The sequence below is a fragment of the Pseudophryne corroboree genome, chromosome 10, assembly GCF_028390025.1.
Source record: "Pseudophryne corroboree isolate aPseCor3 chromosome 10, aPseCor3.hap2, whole genome shotgun sequence".
NCBI classification, from domain to species: domain Eukaryota; kingdom Metazoa; phylum Chordata; class Amphibia; order Anura; family Myobatrachidae; genus Pseudophryne; species Pseudophryne corroboree.
The window spans coordinates 232,007,439-232,026,363 of record NC_086453.1 but is presented as its reverse complement, the minus strand read 5'-3'; the positions used below and the strand labels follow the sequence as shown (position 1 = coordinate 232,026,363).

At 43.5% G+C, this 18,925-nt stretch overlaps 1 protein-coding gene across 8 annotated transcripts in view; it reads right to left on the bottom strand.

Annotated features, from left to right (window-relative positions):
* The window catches only part of AGRN (agrin), a 709,575-nt gene that overhangs the window by 61,069 nt on the left and 629,581 nt on the right, over positions 1-18,925 (bottom strand). For 7 of the 8 annotated variants that reach the window (XM_063943138.1, XM_063943142.1, XM_063943140.1 and 4 more), the window contains 10 exons: positions 15,197-15,311; positions 13,663-13,794; positions 11,208-11,603; positions 8,862-9,054; positions 7,384-7,599; positions 5,020-5,249; positions 4,759-4,893; positions 3,881-3,977; positions 2,770-2,934; positions 947-1,058 (listed from right to left, as the gene is read on the bottom strand). In XM_063943138.1, the coding sequence (XP_063799208.1) occupies positions 947-1,058; positions 2,770-2,934; positions 3,881-3,977; positions 4,759-4,893; positions 5,020-5,249; positions 7,384-7,599; positions 8,862-9,054; positions 11,208-11,603; positions 13,663-13,794; positions 15,197-15,311 (1,791 nt within the window). The remainder of the gene's footprint in view (positions 1-946; positions 1,059-2,769; positions 2,935-3,880; positions 3,978-4,758; positions 4,894-5,019; positions 5,250-7,383; positions 7,600-8,861; positions 9,055-11,207; positions 11,604-13,662; positions 13,795-15,196; positions 15,312-18,925) is intronic. The other variant, XM_063943139.1, reaches the window with a different exon arrangement.

Genomic DNA, 18,925 nt, shown 5'->3' with positions numbered 1-18,925 from the left:
GTAAACACTTTCTATTTTTGCCCTAGGAAAAAATAAAACCTAAACACTGCAATACATCGTTCCAGGATAAGGATGAACATAAAGCAGATACTACAGTAGTAATATTATGTCAGTCATTTAGATCCCAGCAACACCTGTTCACACATTAGGAAGCTCTCTCACACGTCACCCCTAGGACACATCAGACTGCTGACACACTGGCTGGGAATGACTGGTGCAGGAGGGGTGACACTCGATATACCGGCTGTAGCATACCGGTACCGGGAAACCAACATCTATTCTCCCTCTTGGGGTGTCCACGATACCCCTGGAGGGAGAATAAATAGCAAGCCACCGTGCCCGCAGCGTGGTGAGCAAAGGGGCTCTTTTGCGCTCGCCCGCTGCCGGCATTGCTGGGTGCCAGGATCCCGAAAGCCGACCAATCATAGTACAGCATGGCCTGAGTGTGCATTTCTGGTTATATAAGATTACATAGGAGGCAGGATTGCTAGATGGTTGGATAGTTGTTTACATTAATACACAATAAAATACACAATGCAATGCGTCAGTGGCCAGAAATGGAGCAGATTGTGTCATTTCTACTCCTACGCAGCAAATACACAAATTACTGTACGAAATATGCAGAAGGAATGACGTTTTCCTTGAAGTCGTACAATCTGTACATAAAAGGGACAAAGTATATCTGCAAACAGCATTTAAGGCCACTAATCCAATTACAAACTGCACATCATGGCTGCAGGGAGTTGTGTCCTTATGTGAAAAGCAACATTAACACATTTTTATCCTTTTCAGAAACGGTAAATGTGAGTCACAATACACAGAAGGTGCAGTTTATATTGTCCAGCAATCACCATGATTCACCCGTGTTCTGTCATGTGACAGTCATGTCACACATCCTATATTCTGTGCATGTAATGTTTACCCGCTGCCTCATCTCAGGTCTTACCGGTGACTCTCCTGTGACCTGCTCCTTGTTGTTAATACGCATCAGGCCTTTCCTCCCACTGCGTTCCACAGTGACACTAACCCAGGTGTTCAGGGGAATTTTCTCCTTGCTCCTAGAATAAGCATACAATTACCATGTTAGTTATATGCTGTATGCTGCAGTAGAGGATTGGCATAACAGGCACTAGAAACCCGACTGCAGAAAGTGTAATCCAAAAAACGATTGTAATAACCTCACACACAGATAAAGAGCACATTTTATATATATATATAGCGCAGGTGGCATGCTCTCATTATTATTCTCACACCCCATAAAGGTGCAAAGAACCGCCATATTGCTTCACTTAACATCTCGGTTCACTCATACTAAGGGCTCTATTTATCAGTGATAAATTCCCTAAATCCGGCTAAGTATGTGGAAACTGCAGCATTTACCACATATGTTAGGAGGACAGCAGAGGTACCTGTACCACCATCTGTGCTGTTACCAAGACGGAGATAACAAATACAATAAAAATGCTTTATTATTCAAATAAACAATGTTTTTCGTCTTACAGATGTATTCAAATATGTTTTTTCTTGTTCATTTGTTTACAATTTATTTAAAAAACATTTTTTTTATATTTAACAAATCTGTACCTTGACGCGTGACCCATAAATTCTGGGTCACTAATCCGCAGTAGGGACCCCGGATTGGCCGGCAATACGGTAAGTCTATGCTTGACACCTGCTGACCGGTGTTGCTGTGGAGCGGAGCATGGCTTTCCTGATAAACAGACTCCACAAAATATTCTCTCTCACAGCTTAATAGGGCTTTTGGCTGCTATTTGAAAAATCCCCTAAATATATTATAAAACAGTTATAGCTTCCAAAAAGATGTTTTTAGCAGCTCCACTGATATTCAACGTACATAAAAGAAGTGAAAATGTTTAAATGGCCACATTATTTTGAAGGAAATACTGTAGTTTACTTTGTGCTCGGTTTTTGCTGGCTAAATTTACAATGACAATAGACCTCCCTCAGTTTGTTATGTACCGCTGTGAACAAAAAAGGCTTAGCATAATAACATTATTATATGCACTATTATCAGTGAGTCACTATAAACATAAAATGCTCAGAATTTAGTGACTTACACTTAACACACTGGCGCTGACTGAACTATGACGTCAAACCGCTTTCACTAACTTTCTCCTGTTCATCTTTAAAACTTCCAAACCCTCTACTTTCAGCCCTCATACTGTCCCTAAAGTCTCCCCCCACCTGGAGTTACCTTGTCAAAGCCAGAATACGTGCATGCTGTCTGAATGTTAAATTGCATTTATGACCACGTTCCTTTAGAAAACGTAGAGTAATATAATAAAGAAAATCTGTCAGTATGTCCCTCCCACGTCAGTCAGGCTTCTCAGGGTGAATGAATTATTATATTCAAGAACTGTTTGCATATTGAACATAATGTAAGATTATTATCAGGCGCAAAAAACGTCTCCGACAATGTGCTCCATTTATAATTACTTACGTTCTTTTTGTCCTAATGAACACTAGATTATAATAATTTAAATGATTGTGTTTAGCAATTGTTTTGGCTGTGCTTTTCCCCCCACCCCATTCTCCCCCCCAATTTCTGAAGCAAGTCAGGAATGTTACTGTTCTGTTTCTTAATCTTGAAAGACAACTCTCCATATTAATAATAACAACAACAACAACAACAACAACAACAACAGTAATAATAGAGGCATTATGGAAAACTAAAGAAAAGCCTCATCAGTTCTGTGGGGTCTTTGTAGTAGGGACAAGAATCTACTGTACATATCCTCTATAACATACTTAATGACAGCTGCTCCTTTCCCTAGATCATATCTGTATTCCAGATGTCCATCGTGTAAGGCCAAAGACACAAAGTCCCCCTTTCCATCAGTTTTCTGCCCATTATAGAAGAGAAGTCCGTTGGGGCTGCTGGTAAGGAACACTACCTCCACGGCAAGTTTATCCCTGAAGAACAACACAGAAAATATTATTGAAATAACCTAAAACCACAATAAAGATGTCTACACTGAGACATTAGACATATGGGGTTCTAAGTCCGTGATGCTCTGTTTAAACTATTTTGTACAGTGATAAGATGGGGACTAGAATAAAATCTACATTATTAATTGAAATGTGAACCTTTGTCCATAAACTGTCACTCAGCCTAATCTAGGTCAAGCAGTGACCATTTCTTACTCCCAAGGGAAGCAGCCATTTTGTGTACCTGACCAAAGATTATGAGAAGGACCTAACAGCCAAAAATATCACTGGGGCACTTTGTCACTGTTTCCTAGCAAATCGTTGGACTATATTCTAATGAATATTAAGTTTAACCACAAAATGACTCCTACAAATAATTTTGGTTGTGTTTTATAATACTTTACTGCATTTTAATCAAATATCATTATTTTGTGAGAATTAGTATTCCATAGCTAACTTCCTTACATATCAAATGCCTCTGAGTGAATTAGTTTGCATGGTTTATTTATATTACAACACACAGACACTTATTTCTCTGCAATTTTACATGTATTCATTTGAATAGGAACTGCCATTGTGTAGTAATGTATTATTTGCCATAGACTTCAGAGGAACCCAGGGTATACTTACTAATGTTTGAATTTATAGAAGCCGAGATGTTGCCCATAGCAACCTGTCCGATTCTAGCTATCTTCTAAAAGGTGCTACATCTCCCCATTCATAAACCCACACTTTAGTAAATATACCCCTAGTGTCCAAAGCAGCTTCAACTGAACAAGAAAGGTTATACCTCATACTGTACACTATTGTCTAAAGAAAACTATTATTTGTTCACAACAAAATGACTCTTTATTCAGTCGGAACATCTGAACTACATTGCTCACATTATTTAATGTCTGTAAATCCCCCCTCCCCCTTGCAGTACACTTACGTGATGTCAGTGACAAACGTCTGGAGACCTTTCAGTTCCAGGTAAGAGTAGCCATTAAAATGAGGCAAAAAGGGCAAATTCAGATCCTGGTCGCTAACTGTGTTGAGAGACAAGAAACAAGAGAATCCTGTAATTAAGCACTGCTGCCTTTTAGCCCTAAAACCTTCTTGCACAACCCTTTGCTTTACAATATGATGATACTGCAAGTAGGACGTGCAGCATTTAATAGCTTGAAGACATAGGTCCTACTTCAGACCTGATCACTGTTGTGAGAATTTGCAAGGCAGATGATTATCAATTGGCTGCGCATGCCTGCCAATCGTACTGCGCACGCGCGAGGCCAAACTGTGAAAGAATCCAGCATCCTTTTTGATCGCTAGGCGTACGCAAGTTGATTGACAGGAAGCGGACATTTGGGGGTGGTAATTGCCCGTTTTCAGGGAGGGTGTGTGACGTCAGCTCCGGCCCCAAACAGCCTGTTTCTATGGCACTGTAGGAGTAGGCCCTGAGCTACACACAGACTGGAAAAAACATTCAATGGCGAATGAGTTGCGAACAGATTTGCAGCTGACTGGCGTTTACAAAGTTTTTTGCACGGTGTACGCAGACTTACGTGAGGCGGGTATTAACGCTGTCTGGGCGACCACTATCTGATCACAAACTCACAGAGGAGCAATCAGGTCTGACTTAGGACCCTAGATTTCTCCCCAACGAATGAAATCAAGAGCCACTCCATCCTTTTACAAGAACAACAAGGGAAATCCCATAAAGACATGCGGCTACTGTGTCTCCAAGCCAGTAATGATTCTACTCATCATACAAATATGGACCCTGACTGAAATGAAAATCTGTGAGCATGTCAGTAACTTGTCGCTTACCTTTCTCACAGAACTCTCCCTCTCTGCCCATTGGGCACTCGCACTTGGCTCCACCTTCGGGTAGCACCAGACAAGTTGCTGAGACATGACAGGGGTTGGGGTCACATGGGTTGCGCTCATCCGCACAGGTAGGACCTGAAGTCAGTGACAAATATGACAATAGATAAACATTAAACAACTATCTAGTTTTATCAGCACTATTCCTATTGTAAATATAGTACACAATTTATCAATGCTTTGCTATAGCTACTAAAGACCTACCTGTGTAGCCATTTAGACACTGGCAGTGGAACATTTCTGCTTCTTTTACTTGGCACACGGCCCCATTGTGACAAGGGTTGGGCTGGCATGGATTGTTCCCACATTCACCAACGCCACTTCCATAAAATACATCTGCTCCTCCCTCCTGTAAGTTGTACACTTGATTGTTCACATCCAGAAGGCGAATGCAACCTTTGAGGCCGCTGGACACAGAAGTCCGTTCTGCCACCCTAAATAAAGAAGCCAAGATAAATAATTCTACAAGACTCCGCTAGTGAGTGGCAGAGCAATCAGCAGTGCGCTGTTATAGTACAGTGTTCCAGCCAGGAGTTTATGACAAACTTCCTGAAGATTCTCAGAAATAGCCAAGAAAATTGCTGAACAACATTGGAAATTCAAATAGGCTCCCCAAATAGGTATCATCTCATTCCTCATGTGCCAACTTTCTGCAGCCGCTATTGTTTATGTATCTGGGACAATAAAAGCCTCGGGATCCGGTCTGAAGATCGACAGTGTCTAGGTCGACAATGTTTAGGTCGACCACTATAGGTCGACAGTCACTAGGTCGACATAGATGGAAGGTCGACAGGGTTTCTAGGTCGACGTGTGCTAGGTCGACAGGTCTAAAGGTCGACATGAGTTTTTCACTTTTTTTTTTGTTGGATTTTTTCATACTTAACGATCCACGTGGACTACGATTGGAACGGTAAAGTGTGCTGAGCGAAGCGAAGGCACCATGCCCGAAGCATGGCGAGCGAAGCGAGCCATGCGAGGGGACGCGGTGCACTAATTTGGGATCCCGGTCACTCTACGAAGAAAACGACACAAAAAAAAAATCCTCATGTCGACCTTTAGACCTGTCGACCTAGCACATGTCGACCTAGAAACCCTGTCGACCTTCCATCCATGTCGACCTAGTGACTGTCGACCTATAGTGGTCGACCTAAACATTGTCGACCTAGATACTGTCGATAAAACGAACCACACCCAAAAGCCTCATAGCCTCCAGTTATTACTCCGGCAGCCACCAAGCAGGTGATATAGTACACTCCATCCACTCTCACATTCTGCACACTGATTGGTATGATTGCTGCGGTCATACCGGTGACATCATCAATCCGGACACTAAATATAACACTTACTGCAAATTCATAAACGTAATCGCTCAATGCTTTCAGATGGAGAGAGCTATAGCTCATTGCTCTCCCACTGTATACCAGTTATATTTATAGAGTCATGCATGAAGACTATGCACATTGTATACAGTAATAGCTGAAGAGAGGGCCTGTCTCTCTCTAGTATCTACCAGACTGAACAACAGTGTGATTGTGCTTACAGTACAGTTATGGCCACACAGTGACATGCCTAGATAATCCGTAACTTGAGGCAGCAACTAAAATAGCCTCCTCTCATACCTTATATTACTCTACTGAGACATTATGGGCCTGATTCTCAGTGACACGCAGAATTATCTATTGGTAGTCACTTGTCCGCTACTTCATGCATATCCTGGTACAAACGCCTTCCCTTGTGTACATCTGTACAGCTACATGTGCAAGGTCTGAGACGCCCACATTTGGCGTCTGTACACACTGTAATACTGATTAGTGCATCCTTATACGCCACCAGCAGTCACACCATGGAAACTTGTTCCAGCTCTATGACAAGTGCAGCCTCTCTGTCTGACTATGGGCTCTATTAGCCACCTCCCAGTCACCGCCCAGGAACGCCCATCACTTTTCTGACACTGGGCAGCATGTACTAGGCATTGCATTTTGGATGCGATACATCCCATCACTTATGAGATGCATAGCGTCCGTAATAACACCAGTATGCATCTAGAATTGTGATTAATATCGCGAAGGACAGCTCTTATAAAAGATATTTATGACCCAGGAGTCCTACTGTGCATGGGCACCACAGGGGGGGGGGATCGATTGGATCACTCTCGGAGAAGACTGCGAAAAGAAGCCCGTAGGCTTCTCTAATCTCTGGAAAGTATTGCATTCCGGAGCTTGGCACATTTTGCTTTTAGTACAACTCGCCCCCAATCTGAACACATGTGGCGCAGGGGCTTTCAGACATTTTCACCTAATTGCAGATGCACAAAGTCACTCCACCACATGAACACTGGCATCGCATACAGCTAAGAATCAGGCCGCTGTAGAGTAAACTCCAAACACACTATGCATCCTCTGCATCATAACTGGATATACCAAGAAGCTGAAGATTAATGTTTGAAAACTTTTGCTGCCTCTGTCCTCCCCATCATAGACATGGCCGCAAACATACACTACTGTACATTCTGTTCTAGAAAATGGAGTCCCATAAAGTGATCTCAGTTATCACCCAGCCAATACATACACAGCCATCTGGTCCTCTGGAGCTCCTCCTATGAACAGATCCGTGTCTAGGTTCAGGCCGTCTGTACCTGATGGACTCTCTCCAGTCACATGAGTTTCTCCATCCACTGACAACATACCGCTACGCCGGTTGCGGTTTACCACAAGCTGGTGCCACTTACCAGGCTCCACTGGAACTTTACTGGTAATTATTCCAGTTCCAGACCCAGTATTAAACCTGAAAAGACATAACAGATCATAGCTTAGATTATACGGACACCACTGTAGAATGTACAGTATGGGAACAACATTGGTAAATGTAGTGTACCGCTACACCATTGTACAATGTACTGTACCGCTACATCAATGTACAGTACAGCTACACCATTGTACAATGTACTTCTCAACTACACTAATGTCAATGCACAGTACATAGTCACCAGTGTACAATGTACTGTATAGCTACACCATTGTATAATGTACTGTATAGCTATTGTATAATGTACTGTATAGCTATTGTATAATGTACTGTACCGCTACATCAATGTACAGTACAGATACACCATTGTAGAATGTACTCCTCAACTACACTAATGTCAATGCACAGTACATAGACACCATTGTACAATGTACTGTACCGCTACACCATTGTATAATGTACTGTACTGCTACACCATTGTATATGTACAGTACAGCTACGCCATTGTATAGTACAGATACACCATTATACAATGTACTGCTCAGCTACACTATTGTACAAAGTACAGTACATATTCACAGGTGTACAATGTGCTGTACAGGTAAACCATTGTAGATTGCACTGTACAGTTACACCATTGTATAATGTACAGTATATCTTCACCATTGTACAATGTGCTGTATAAGGAAACCATTGTACAATGTGCTGTATAGGTAAAACATTGTACAACGTTCTGTATAGTTACACCATTGTAGAATGTACTGCATAGAATACAGCATGGTTGAGGGTACTGAATAGTTAAAAAAAGAGCATGGAATACAATGACATTATTGAAGAAGGCATTAATGTAGAAAGGTACAAGATGATATTGCAGGAAGCACAGATATAACAATGTATGTAGTGCGATGTACAAAACGAGTTGTAGTAGCATCATTGAGTTAGAAAAAATATGATGGCATTGTAGTACAAAGGCTACGGCTGAGGTACCATACAGATAGGTACACTACGGTTCAGCTTGCAATAAACATAGAAGTATTCTTCTGTATTATGCACAGAATAGTGACACAATTAATACTAAACATGCAGAAGAATCCTGTAACAGTGTGTGTAGACTTTAGTGATATAACTACAGAGAGCAGAATGTGAAGATGCTACAGAGTGCCATTACAGGACACTACTACTATGCACTACAGTAACACAATGTGAATACAAACATTTACAAGTTACAGTGCCAAATACTTTAGCAGTGGAAATAAAATGTACATTACAGCACTTGGGAACAGCAGGGTAAGTCCCCCTACCTGAGCTCCACAAAGCCATTCAGCACTGCCAGCGAGATGAAATCCTTTCCCCGGACCTGGCCATTGTAGAGCAGGAGACCGTTCTGCTCAGAGGAGCGGAACTCCATGGCGATGCGCACCGTGTGATAGGCCTTCATCATCTTAAATGCCAGATAAGACTTCCCTCCAAATCCGGGGATAAAATACTGAATACCTGCAAAAATAATAAGCATATGAGTGCGTTTTGTACATGTGTGGTGATTTACTGTACTCCTCATAAGGTGTCACACCTTTACATGTATCAAGCTACCCACTGCAACCTTCTTGATACATCACCCCACAGTGGGACTTGTGTTCCCAGATGTGGAACTGGGAATTATTGTAACATTGGTACAGAGTTTTTTATTTACATTTTTTTTTATTTTATTTTAAACCACCCACCTTTGAAAAATCTTCATGGCTCACCCCCTTTTCATCCCCTCAGCCCTTTCTTTCACTATACTAAGCGACACAACATTATAACAACTATGGCATGATATAACATGTGTTATGTGGTTTGACCATACTTTTAGCATGTTGCAAGTGTGTGTGTGTGTGTGTGTGTGTGTGTGTGTGTGTGTGTGTGTGTGTATGAGAGAGAGAGAGAGTGAGTGCATGTGTGTCTTTTTAATGCTGCCACTACATCCACCTGATCTTTTTATTTTTAATTTGATTTACGACTGATCTGCCAGCTGCCACGTGGACCCCTGCCCCTGCTGAAGCCCCACCCTTGATGACACGTCTGGGCCCCACACGCCACCTGCACAGCCTGCATGGCTGTACCAGCGCCCTGTGGGACAGGGAGGGGCCTTAACGTTACTGAAATATATATCCCTTATTGCAGGTCTTTTTACCTGTGAGTAATAAAATAGGCAGATGTTATGGAAAATAAACAGCTCATGCTGATTGGGATGTCCTATATAACATTTCGGTTTTAAAGGGCGGTGTTTCTTTTCAAAGCATATCTGCTTATTCTATGTCACTTATTAGGTCTGATTATATAGATTATTCTATGTTACATCTCATTGTACAGGTTATTCTTGGGCTGCACTTAGTGTTACTTGCTCCAACAAGTGCATTTCTGTTTCCTAAACGCAGCATAATCACATTGTTACCAGTAACGCTATAACAATACGCCCTAAAGGGGTTTTCAGTGTGATTTCCCCCAGGGTGTGTGAAGCGGGCTATGTTATATTTTGGGCTCAGGGCAACAGTAGGTTGGAAGTTAATGAGGTATGCGGTACTGCAGAAAACCATTAGTCGAACAGGAGCAATTAACATAGCATTCTTGAACTAAGAACACTGACATCAGCATCGGTAAGAAGAAATGTGTGTTTTATTTCAGGCCACTCAAAGCTAAATGTGTAATTTAGGTCAGAATGTGCTTGTTTTGGTAGTTACAATAAAAAGATACATACATATAGTATAAGATTATATTTTACCTATGGCCTGTGCACGGTGATGGCAGATATTTTGTGTGCTGGACGCAGCCAATCAATTCAATAGGAACTAGTAAGTTAATGAGGCATGAGGCACTAAGAGGCTGATGCAGAGTTGGAAATAAATCAGGTGTACATTACTCAAAGGATAAATACATGTACGGAAAAATAGGGTCATGTGGCCCTATACTGCGCTGTCTGCATCTGAAGTGGCCGCCTCTGCGTCATTGATGGGTTACTGCAAGTCATCCTTATCATTGTATATTTTATATATATATAGCTGGTCTCTGCAGTTTTCATTCCTATACTAAGTCCTGAGTGAGTGCCGCCATCCGTCGCTGTTTGCTATTTCTGCCGTAAGGTAATCGGAGGGCACCCGGGCAATTATATATATATATATATATATATATATATAAAATACTTTCTGGTCTGCATGGCTCACATTTAGTGTCTCTGTGGTCATAAAGGTCAATGCACCCACATTGTAAATGGTTGCATCTGCGTGTGCTCAATGGGCCTGGTCCATGTTTGTAAGTAAAGAAAAAAGAAAGCAACTGGGTAGAACCATGTTGCACTGTAGATGGGGCAGATGTAACATGTGCAGAGAGATTTAGATATGGGTGGGTGGGAGGGTGCAAACGGAAATATAAAATTGCAGTGTAAAAATAAACAGCCAGTATTTACCCTGCACAGAACAAAATCTAAATGTATTTTCTCCCCTTGAATCAGGCCCAATATACGCTAGTCAACTGGTTCATAGTGTATAATCATTACTGGCTAAGCCCATAAAATGGCTGCTTCTGCTGTATGTAGGTCATGAGAATACTTACAAGGATAAGTCACCTTATAAATATCCTGAGAACTTAGCCCAGTAGACATGTGATCTTACTTTTCTCGCATACAGCTCCTCCCTTCCCAGCTGGGCAGCTGCAGGTAAACTCTTTGCCGTCATCCTCACAGGTCCCGCCGTGCATGCATGGATGTGAATCACAGGGTCGGAGTTTCTTGTTGGATGGTTTCCGTCTGTTTGCTGCAGGGGCAGTGGTCATCGGCCTCTTGGTGGTAGTGCCCGGCCGTCTTGTAGTTGTTCTCACGGTGGTGACTGGGTGATGTATAAGTGGTACAGGAGTGGTCCTGACAGTTGATAACCTTCTGGGGAATGGTGTAGTGGCAATGGTAGTTGCAGCCAGAACTGGTATGGTGGTTGTTACAGTGCCGGTAGTTGCCATGGTGCTGGTAGTTGCGGCTGTTGTTGTGGTGGTTGCAACCATAGCTGGTACCCAGTCTAGTAAAAAATTCATGGTTAGAAAACATAACATTCAGCAAAACCTTTCGGCACTATTTACAAAACCAGCAAATAAAATAAACTATGGTCATTCCTCCACCTGAATTTAGCTTACACTGATGAGCAAAGTGCAAATCACTAACTTTCTACATATGGTTATGGTTTGGCACAATGGCACCATATACTCTTCCAGAGTTTGGCCTGCCAGCAGACCTTATTGCCAGTACTGCACAATGGCATTTTCTCACACAGCGAAAGTGCCTCTACAATATACAATATCTGTAGTCATTTCTGCCTTCTCCATAAAGTGGGTAAGCACAGTTCTCCCCGCTGTCTTGTAATTATGGTTTTGTGTCTGTGCAGTGATGTTACTTTAGCTAGGCATGGCTCATTGAGAAGCTAGTCTGATCTCACAGCAGCTGCGAGTCCCCTTCTGCAGTTTCTAAGCCTCAACATGTTGCTGTGCAGGCATTCCTTGCAGAGAATGTTCTAGCGGTTCATTACACCAAAAGTAGGAATAATGAGAGCTCAATGTTTAGGAGATTTTAGAAATGGAATGTTATGGATCGCCCTGCAATGAATTAGCTGGCTATAAACTACTCCCATTTTCCAGGTGCGGACACAACAGAAGTATAGCTAAGCCTGGTATCAGCAGCCCAGGTCCCCTGCCTCATGCACAGTTTCCTGGGTACTTATTTTGCACACTCAAACTGTCGCAGGAGAACCCCATATAGTTAAACTTATTAGTAGCATCACCTATAACTTTACACATGTGCATGGAAGGATTGATTATGAATGCTGTTAGCTTGGTTGTGGAGCCAGGCCCCTGGCCTTTTAGAACCTAGCAATGGTTCTGGAGTACAAGAACCATTGTAGGAAAAGGTTCCACCTATGATCTGCAACAGCAGAGGTTCCAGGGGGTGTAGCATGGTATGCCAGCGGCCGGGATCCCGGCGGACAGCATACCGGCACCGGGATCCCGACCGCCGGCATATCGACAGCTGGGCGAGTGCAAATGAGCCCCTTGCGGGCTCGGTGGTGCGATTCTATTTATTCTCCCTCCAGGGGGGTCTTGGCCCCCCAAGAGGGAGAATAGTTGTCGGTATGCTGGGTGTCGGGATCCCAACAGCTGGCATACTGAATACCACCCGGTTCCAGGAGGTGACCGAAGGTGAAGTGCTTACTACCGCACTCAGAAGTGTAAACTATTTTCTGGTGATTATCTTAGAAGAAAGGAGTTCATGTGATTACAACAGCAGTGCTGCATTCAATGTAAATCTGCTAAGATGGCGAGTCTCCTGAACTCAATATGCCTTCATTTCTGTCCCTGGACATACCACAGCTTGACCTTTACATTGGAAAGAATCCCAGCCAGTACCCGCCAACATCCCTTCAGTGAGATAAATGCCCCTATAAGCAATCATTTGTTACAGCTACAGGCCAAAACATCATGGCCCTCATTCCGAGTCGTTCGCTCGGTATTTTTCATCGCATCGCAGTGAAATTCCGCTTAGTGCGCATGCGCAATATTCGCACTGCGACTGCGCCAAGTATCTTTGCTATGAAGATAGTATTTTTACTCACGGATTTTTCATCGCTCCGGCGATCGTAATGTGATTGACAGGAAATGGGTGTTACTGGGCGGAAACACGGCGTTTTATGGGCGTGTGGCTGAAAACGCTACCGTTTCCGGAAAAAACGCAGGAGTGGCCGGAGAAACGGGGGAGTGGTTGGGCGAACGCTGGGTGTGTTTGTGACGTCAAACCAGGAACGACAAGCACTGAACTAATCGCACAGGCAGAGTAAGTGTGGAGCTACTCTAAAACTGCTAAGTAGTTTGTGATCGCAATATTGCGAATACATCGGTCGCAATTTTAAGATGCTAAGATACACTCCCAGTAGGCGGCGGCTTAGCGTGTGTAACTCTGCTAAATTCGCCTTGCGACCGATCAACTCGGAATGAGGGCCCATGTCTGCATCGGGAAATCCAAAAATCCAAAACAATATTTCCCGCTAGGATAATGAGTTCTAGAGTTGAAAATTAAACAGGACAATGTACCAGGGATCTCACCGAAGTCCAAAAACTTCACGTTGTCCTGAATGGGCTTCTTTACAGTAATTGCCTTCTTCTTGGCGCTCTTGAGCCTTGCCAATAATGCTTTCTGCACATCCAGGGATGTCAGGCTAGTAGCTGAAATAAAGAAAATGAGACAATGCAACCCAATTGTATCCTGCTGGCATTATTCATTAGAGAGCTCTCACTTTCCTAATGTAGGAGCACCAGCTGCCCAACACAGCCTCAGAACATACTGCACTTGGGATGGAACTGCTCCCTGGGGACCATCTGTGCAAAGCAGTAGGCATTAGAGGAAGCCAACATTAGATAATCTAAATGTACACAAATCTCTTCTTGTAGAGCAGGCCTCTTCATTTACACAAACAAATTATACTATCTTTTCAGGACGCAAGGTATGCCAGGAGCAGAAGTAAACTAAACATGTGGAAATGGGTGATAACATAAAAAAAGCAAAACAGCCCCTGTGTGTTGTTATGCTCTTTAAACAGGGTCACCCTGAGTGCAGGCTTTATTGGCATCCCTATCGTCCATCTTACGCTGGACATCACTCTTGAATTTCCCTGTGGGGAATCCCTGACCCTGTCCTTCATTACTTATGCTGGGCAACTGAGTTTGTGAACTGCTCAGGCTAGGTAGCAGTGGCTGTTGGAGGTTTTGGTTGCACCATGTGGGTTGCAGTCCCTAGCAGGGGACTGTGCAGAAGCCAAGGTGTGTGAGGAAGGAAGTGGACAAGGCTCCTGCCCCAGGGAGGGATTCCTGCCCCATCCTCTAGGCTGGGGGTCCAGCTGACGGCCAGTGTGTGGGAAGGAGGGTATGGTCACAGCTCATGACAGACAGCACAGGATTCTTGTAAGTAATAATTGACTAGATACTACTGTCTGTTTGTGAGAGTCCCGACTAGGAAAGGAATGTAGGAGGCATTCCGACAAATAGGATGCAGGCGGTCAGTAGAACAGCACTAGGTTAGGCTGCGTGAGGGGAGGGATAGGGTTAGGCTGTGGGCAGGGAGGGTTAGTTTACTTACCTAAATGTGTCAGGATGCCGCTGTCAGTATTCTGACCACCAGCATTCTGATTGTCGGGATCTTGGACCCAACCCCTAGGAAGGGGACTACAACCTCAGGATCTGTCATTTCCCTTATCATTTTTAGTGTAAGCTCTAAACCCCCCAAAAAATCTTATATCTCAATTGTCTTTTTTTTTAAAGCCTCATCTAAACATACTCTGCATGCAGAGAAAGCCCATGTTTGGAAATATGCCTACCAGAGACAGTACAGAACAGACGTGCCAATCTGTGGTTCACCTAGGGTCACTGACACTGTATAAGTATGAGCATGTTCTGCTTTTCCTGCCAGTCTGTGTACATATTTAGACTGTATGGCATAACTAATGCAAAAAGTCTGCTGTTCTAGTCAATCACAGCCTTGATCATGACAAGGTGGTTCTAAGTAAAATAAACCAGGCGCAATCTAATTACTCTCACTGCACATTTCATATGTCTGTCTGAATTAGCAAACCTGGATCGAAATGTGCTTCCACTATGGCTCTGATGGAGTTGCTTGGCCCCAGGTCTCGGACACGGATGCTTCTAAAATCCCTCTTCACATCTGAATTTCGGAGAAGATTATCCAACTGCAGGACAAGTAGATAAGAATGTCATTAACAGAGAATAGCAGAACTGTATTTCTGAAGGGGATGAATAGAGGTAGTTTGTGTGAAATGCAAGATCAGGGAAAGTGACCTGGAGGACCCCAGTAGCTGCCGCTATACTGCTGTGGCTGAGGATTCTGGGAGCGGTATATCAGGAAGCTAAGACTTACTATTCCTGTTTTAGGCAGGTAGGTTGTTTTTCTGACCTGTACACAAAGACCAGACATTTTCAGAATCCAGTATTATTTCCATAAAAGTCTTGCTGTCTGCCTGCTATTTAATACAATTTAGTTCTTTCTCCTTTGGTACAGAGAAAATTGCAAAAGTACCCACAAAGAAAGTCGGACATTAACTAATGTGCCGATTCTCTTGCCATTATTCTTTGATGTTCACAACAGTGCAGTGCAGATGTGTATCAGAGAAATACTGAGGCAAGGTATGACGGCAGCCATTTTTGTCTTTTCCACTTCAGACGGCAATCACAGACGGGTTAATAATGAAAATGAAATAAATCAGTAGATCTAAACTCAAATCCAAGTACCCTCGACGAGTCATGTTTTCTGGATTTCTTTAATCATGCACAGGTAAGGTCATATATTTTGCTGTGTCAAAAATTGTTACCTGTTTCCACAGACAATTTTCCTTAAAACATGACCTGTTAGGGGCACTTGAGGATTGGAGGTGAGAACAACTGAATATCCGTAGTTTTCAGTTTAGGTACCAGTCAGAGGTAGCAAAGTAGCTGACTGGAGAGCACAAGTCACATTATCTGCCCCCTGCCAGTCAAGGTCAGAACACAGCAACACCAAGCTTCATAGCAACTTTTTGGGGAAGGGACTAGTGACGCCGCTTCAGCTACCCAGGTCCTCGATCTGCTCTACTGAGAGCAGTGTGGACATTAGGAGGCCGTGGTGATCCCAGCTTCCCCTTTAACTGCTTAGCCCTCCCTTCTCAAACACCTCTCCTTTTGGTCCATACAGTGGTTCTAGTGGCAGGATGTAATTGATACAGTTGGGGTTAGGAGTTCCTATTACACTGATAAGCTATAGAGTCAGCCTACAGGACTACGTAGGCAGGGCTGGATTAACAATGGGGCGGATGGAGCTGCAGCTCCAAGCCCTCCATTGAAAATAGGCCCATAGAGTTCCCTGCAGTGCAGGCAGCCAGCGCTGACAGGAAAAAAATATTTCCTGTCATCACACACAGCAGCTCACTCACCTCCGGCTGCACATTTACCCCACCACGGCACTGAACTTGCCTTTCCTGACCTGTATCCATATGAGGCTCTGCCCAAAGCTCCACCCCTATTCAACATGAGCCTCCGCCCCCTGCCAATCCAAAATACATGTTTATGCTTACCATCCCCGCTGCAGCTTCCCAACAGGAAAATGCAACAATAAGAGGGGAAGAGTCTGGGGAGGGGCTACTGTCTTTTCGGTGACTCTCAACCCACACTAGGCCCTGTAATCTCCCCTCCTCCTCTGTAAGTGGTGTCTATGACAGTAAGTTTTGTGTGTTGTGTGTGTATTTGTCAGTAAGTGTTGCGGGTGTGTGTCAGTGAGTAATGTCTGTCAGTAAGTTGTGTGTGTATGTGTCAGTAAGTGTTGTGTGTCTGTGTCAGTAAGTAGTGTCTGTCAGTAAGTTGGGTCTGTGTCAGTAAGTTTTGTGTTGTGTGTGTGTGTGTGTGTGTGTGTGTGTCTAAGTAGGGTCTGTCAGTTACTGGTGTCTGTGTCAGTAAGTTTTGTGTTGTGTGTGTCAGTAAGTAGTGTCTGTCAGTAAGTGGTATCTGTGTCAGTAGCTTTTGCGTTGTGTGTCAGTAAGTTTTGTGTGTTGTGTGTGTGTCAGTAAGTTGTGTGTTGTGTGTGTGTCAGTAAGTTGTGTGTTGTGTGTGTGTCAGTAAGAGTTGTGTGTGTGTCAGTAAGAGTTGTGTGTGTGTGTGTGTGTGTGTGTGTGTGTGTGTGTGTGTGTCATTAAGTGGTGTCTGTAAGTAACTTTATGTTGTGTGTGTGTGTCAGAAAGTAGTGTCTGTCAGTTACTGGTGTCTGTGTCAGTAAGTTTTGTGTTGTACGTGTCAGTGAGTAGTGTCTGTGTCAGTAAGTTTAGTGTTGTGTGTGTCAGTAAGTAGTGTCTGTCAGTACATTTTGTGTTTTTGTGTCAGTGAGTGGTGTCTGTCAGTAGGTTTTGTGTTGTGCGTGTGTGTCTGTGTCAGTGAGTAGTGTCTGTCAGTAAGTGGTGTCTGTGTCAGTAAGTTTTATGTTGTGTGTGTCAGTAAGTAGTATCTGTAAGTTACTGGTGTCTGTGTCAGTAAGTTTTGTGTTGTGTGTGTCATTGAGTAGTGTCTGTCAGTAAATGGTGTCGGTGTCAGTAAGTGTTGTGTTTTTGTGTCAGTAAGTAGTGTCTGTCAGTAAGTGGTGTCAGTACATTTTGTGGTGTGTGTGTCAGTAAGTAGTGTCTGTGTCAGTAGGTTTTGCATTTTGTGTGTGTGTCAGTAAGTAGTGCCTGTGTTGTGCGTTTATGTCAGTAAGTAATGCCTATAAGTGGTGAATGTCAGTAAGTTTGTGTTGTGTGTGTCAGTTAGTGGTGTCTGTCAGTAAGTGGTGTCTGATGAAGTTAGTTTATTTGTGTTTGTAAGTGGTATCTGTGTCATGTGTGTCAGTAAGTGGTATCAGTAAGTTGTATCTGTGTCAGTAAAAGGTGTGTGTTAGTAAGTATTTATGTGCTAATAAGTGTTATTTGTCAATAAGTAGTGTCTGTGTCAGTAAGGGGTGTCTCAGTAAGTGGTCTGTGACAGTAAGTTGTATCTGTGTCAGTAAGGCGTGTCTGTCAGTAAGTTTGAATGTTCCAATAAGTGGCAACTGTGTCAAAAAGTGGCATCTGTGTCAGTAAGGGTCGTCTGTTTTAGTAAGTGGTATCTGTCAGTAAATATGTTTGTATCAGTAAGGAGTGTCTGTGTATCTAAGTGTGTGTCAGTAAGTGTATATCAGTGTGTTTGTGTCAGTAAGTGGGGGATATTCAATTGTTTGAAAAGTCGGTTGGGTGTCTGTTTTTTCCTGTCTATTAGATAGGAAAAAAACAGACATACAAATGACTTTTCAAACAATTGAATACCCCCTATTGTGTCTGTCAGTAAGGGGTGTCTACTGTATGTCAGTAAGTGTGTCAGTAAGAGGTGTTTGTGTCCGTAAGGGCTATCTGTGTCCATTAGAGATGTCTGTATAGGTAAGTGGTATCGGTCAGTAAGGGATGTCCGTGTCCAGGGCTGTGTCAGGGGTTGGGGGGACTGCTGGACAGGAGTACCTGGCCTGTATAGAAAGGGGGCTACCTCTGGCTCCTACAGTAGGGGCTGACAATGCACTTAAGCTCTAGGCCGGCTGCACAGAGCTCATCTTCCAGCTTAGATGTGGCCCGGTAACCGCCCTCCCTTGTGCTCCCAGCCAACATGGCAGTTTACCATTTGTAATCTGTGGATGCCTGAGATGTGCCTGGGCCAGGAGAGTGCTTGGCGGTCAGCATCTTTTCACTGGTGAGGATGCCGCCAAGAGGGGATTGTGTGTGAGGTGGGAGGGGGAACGGGTGTCACTGAGAAACAGAGGGGA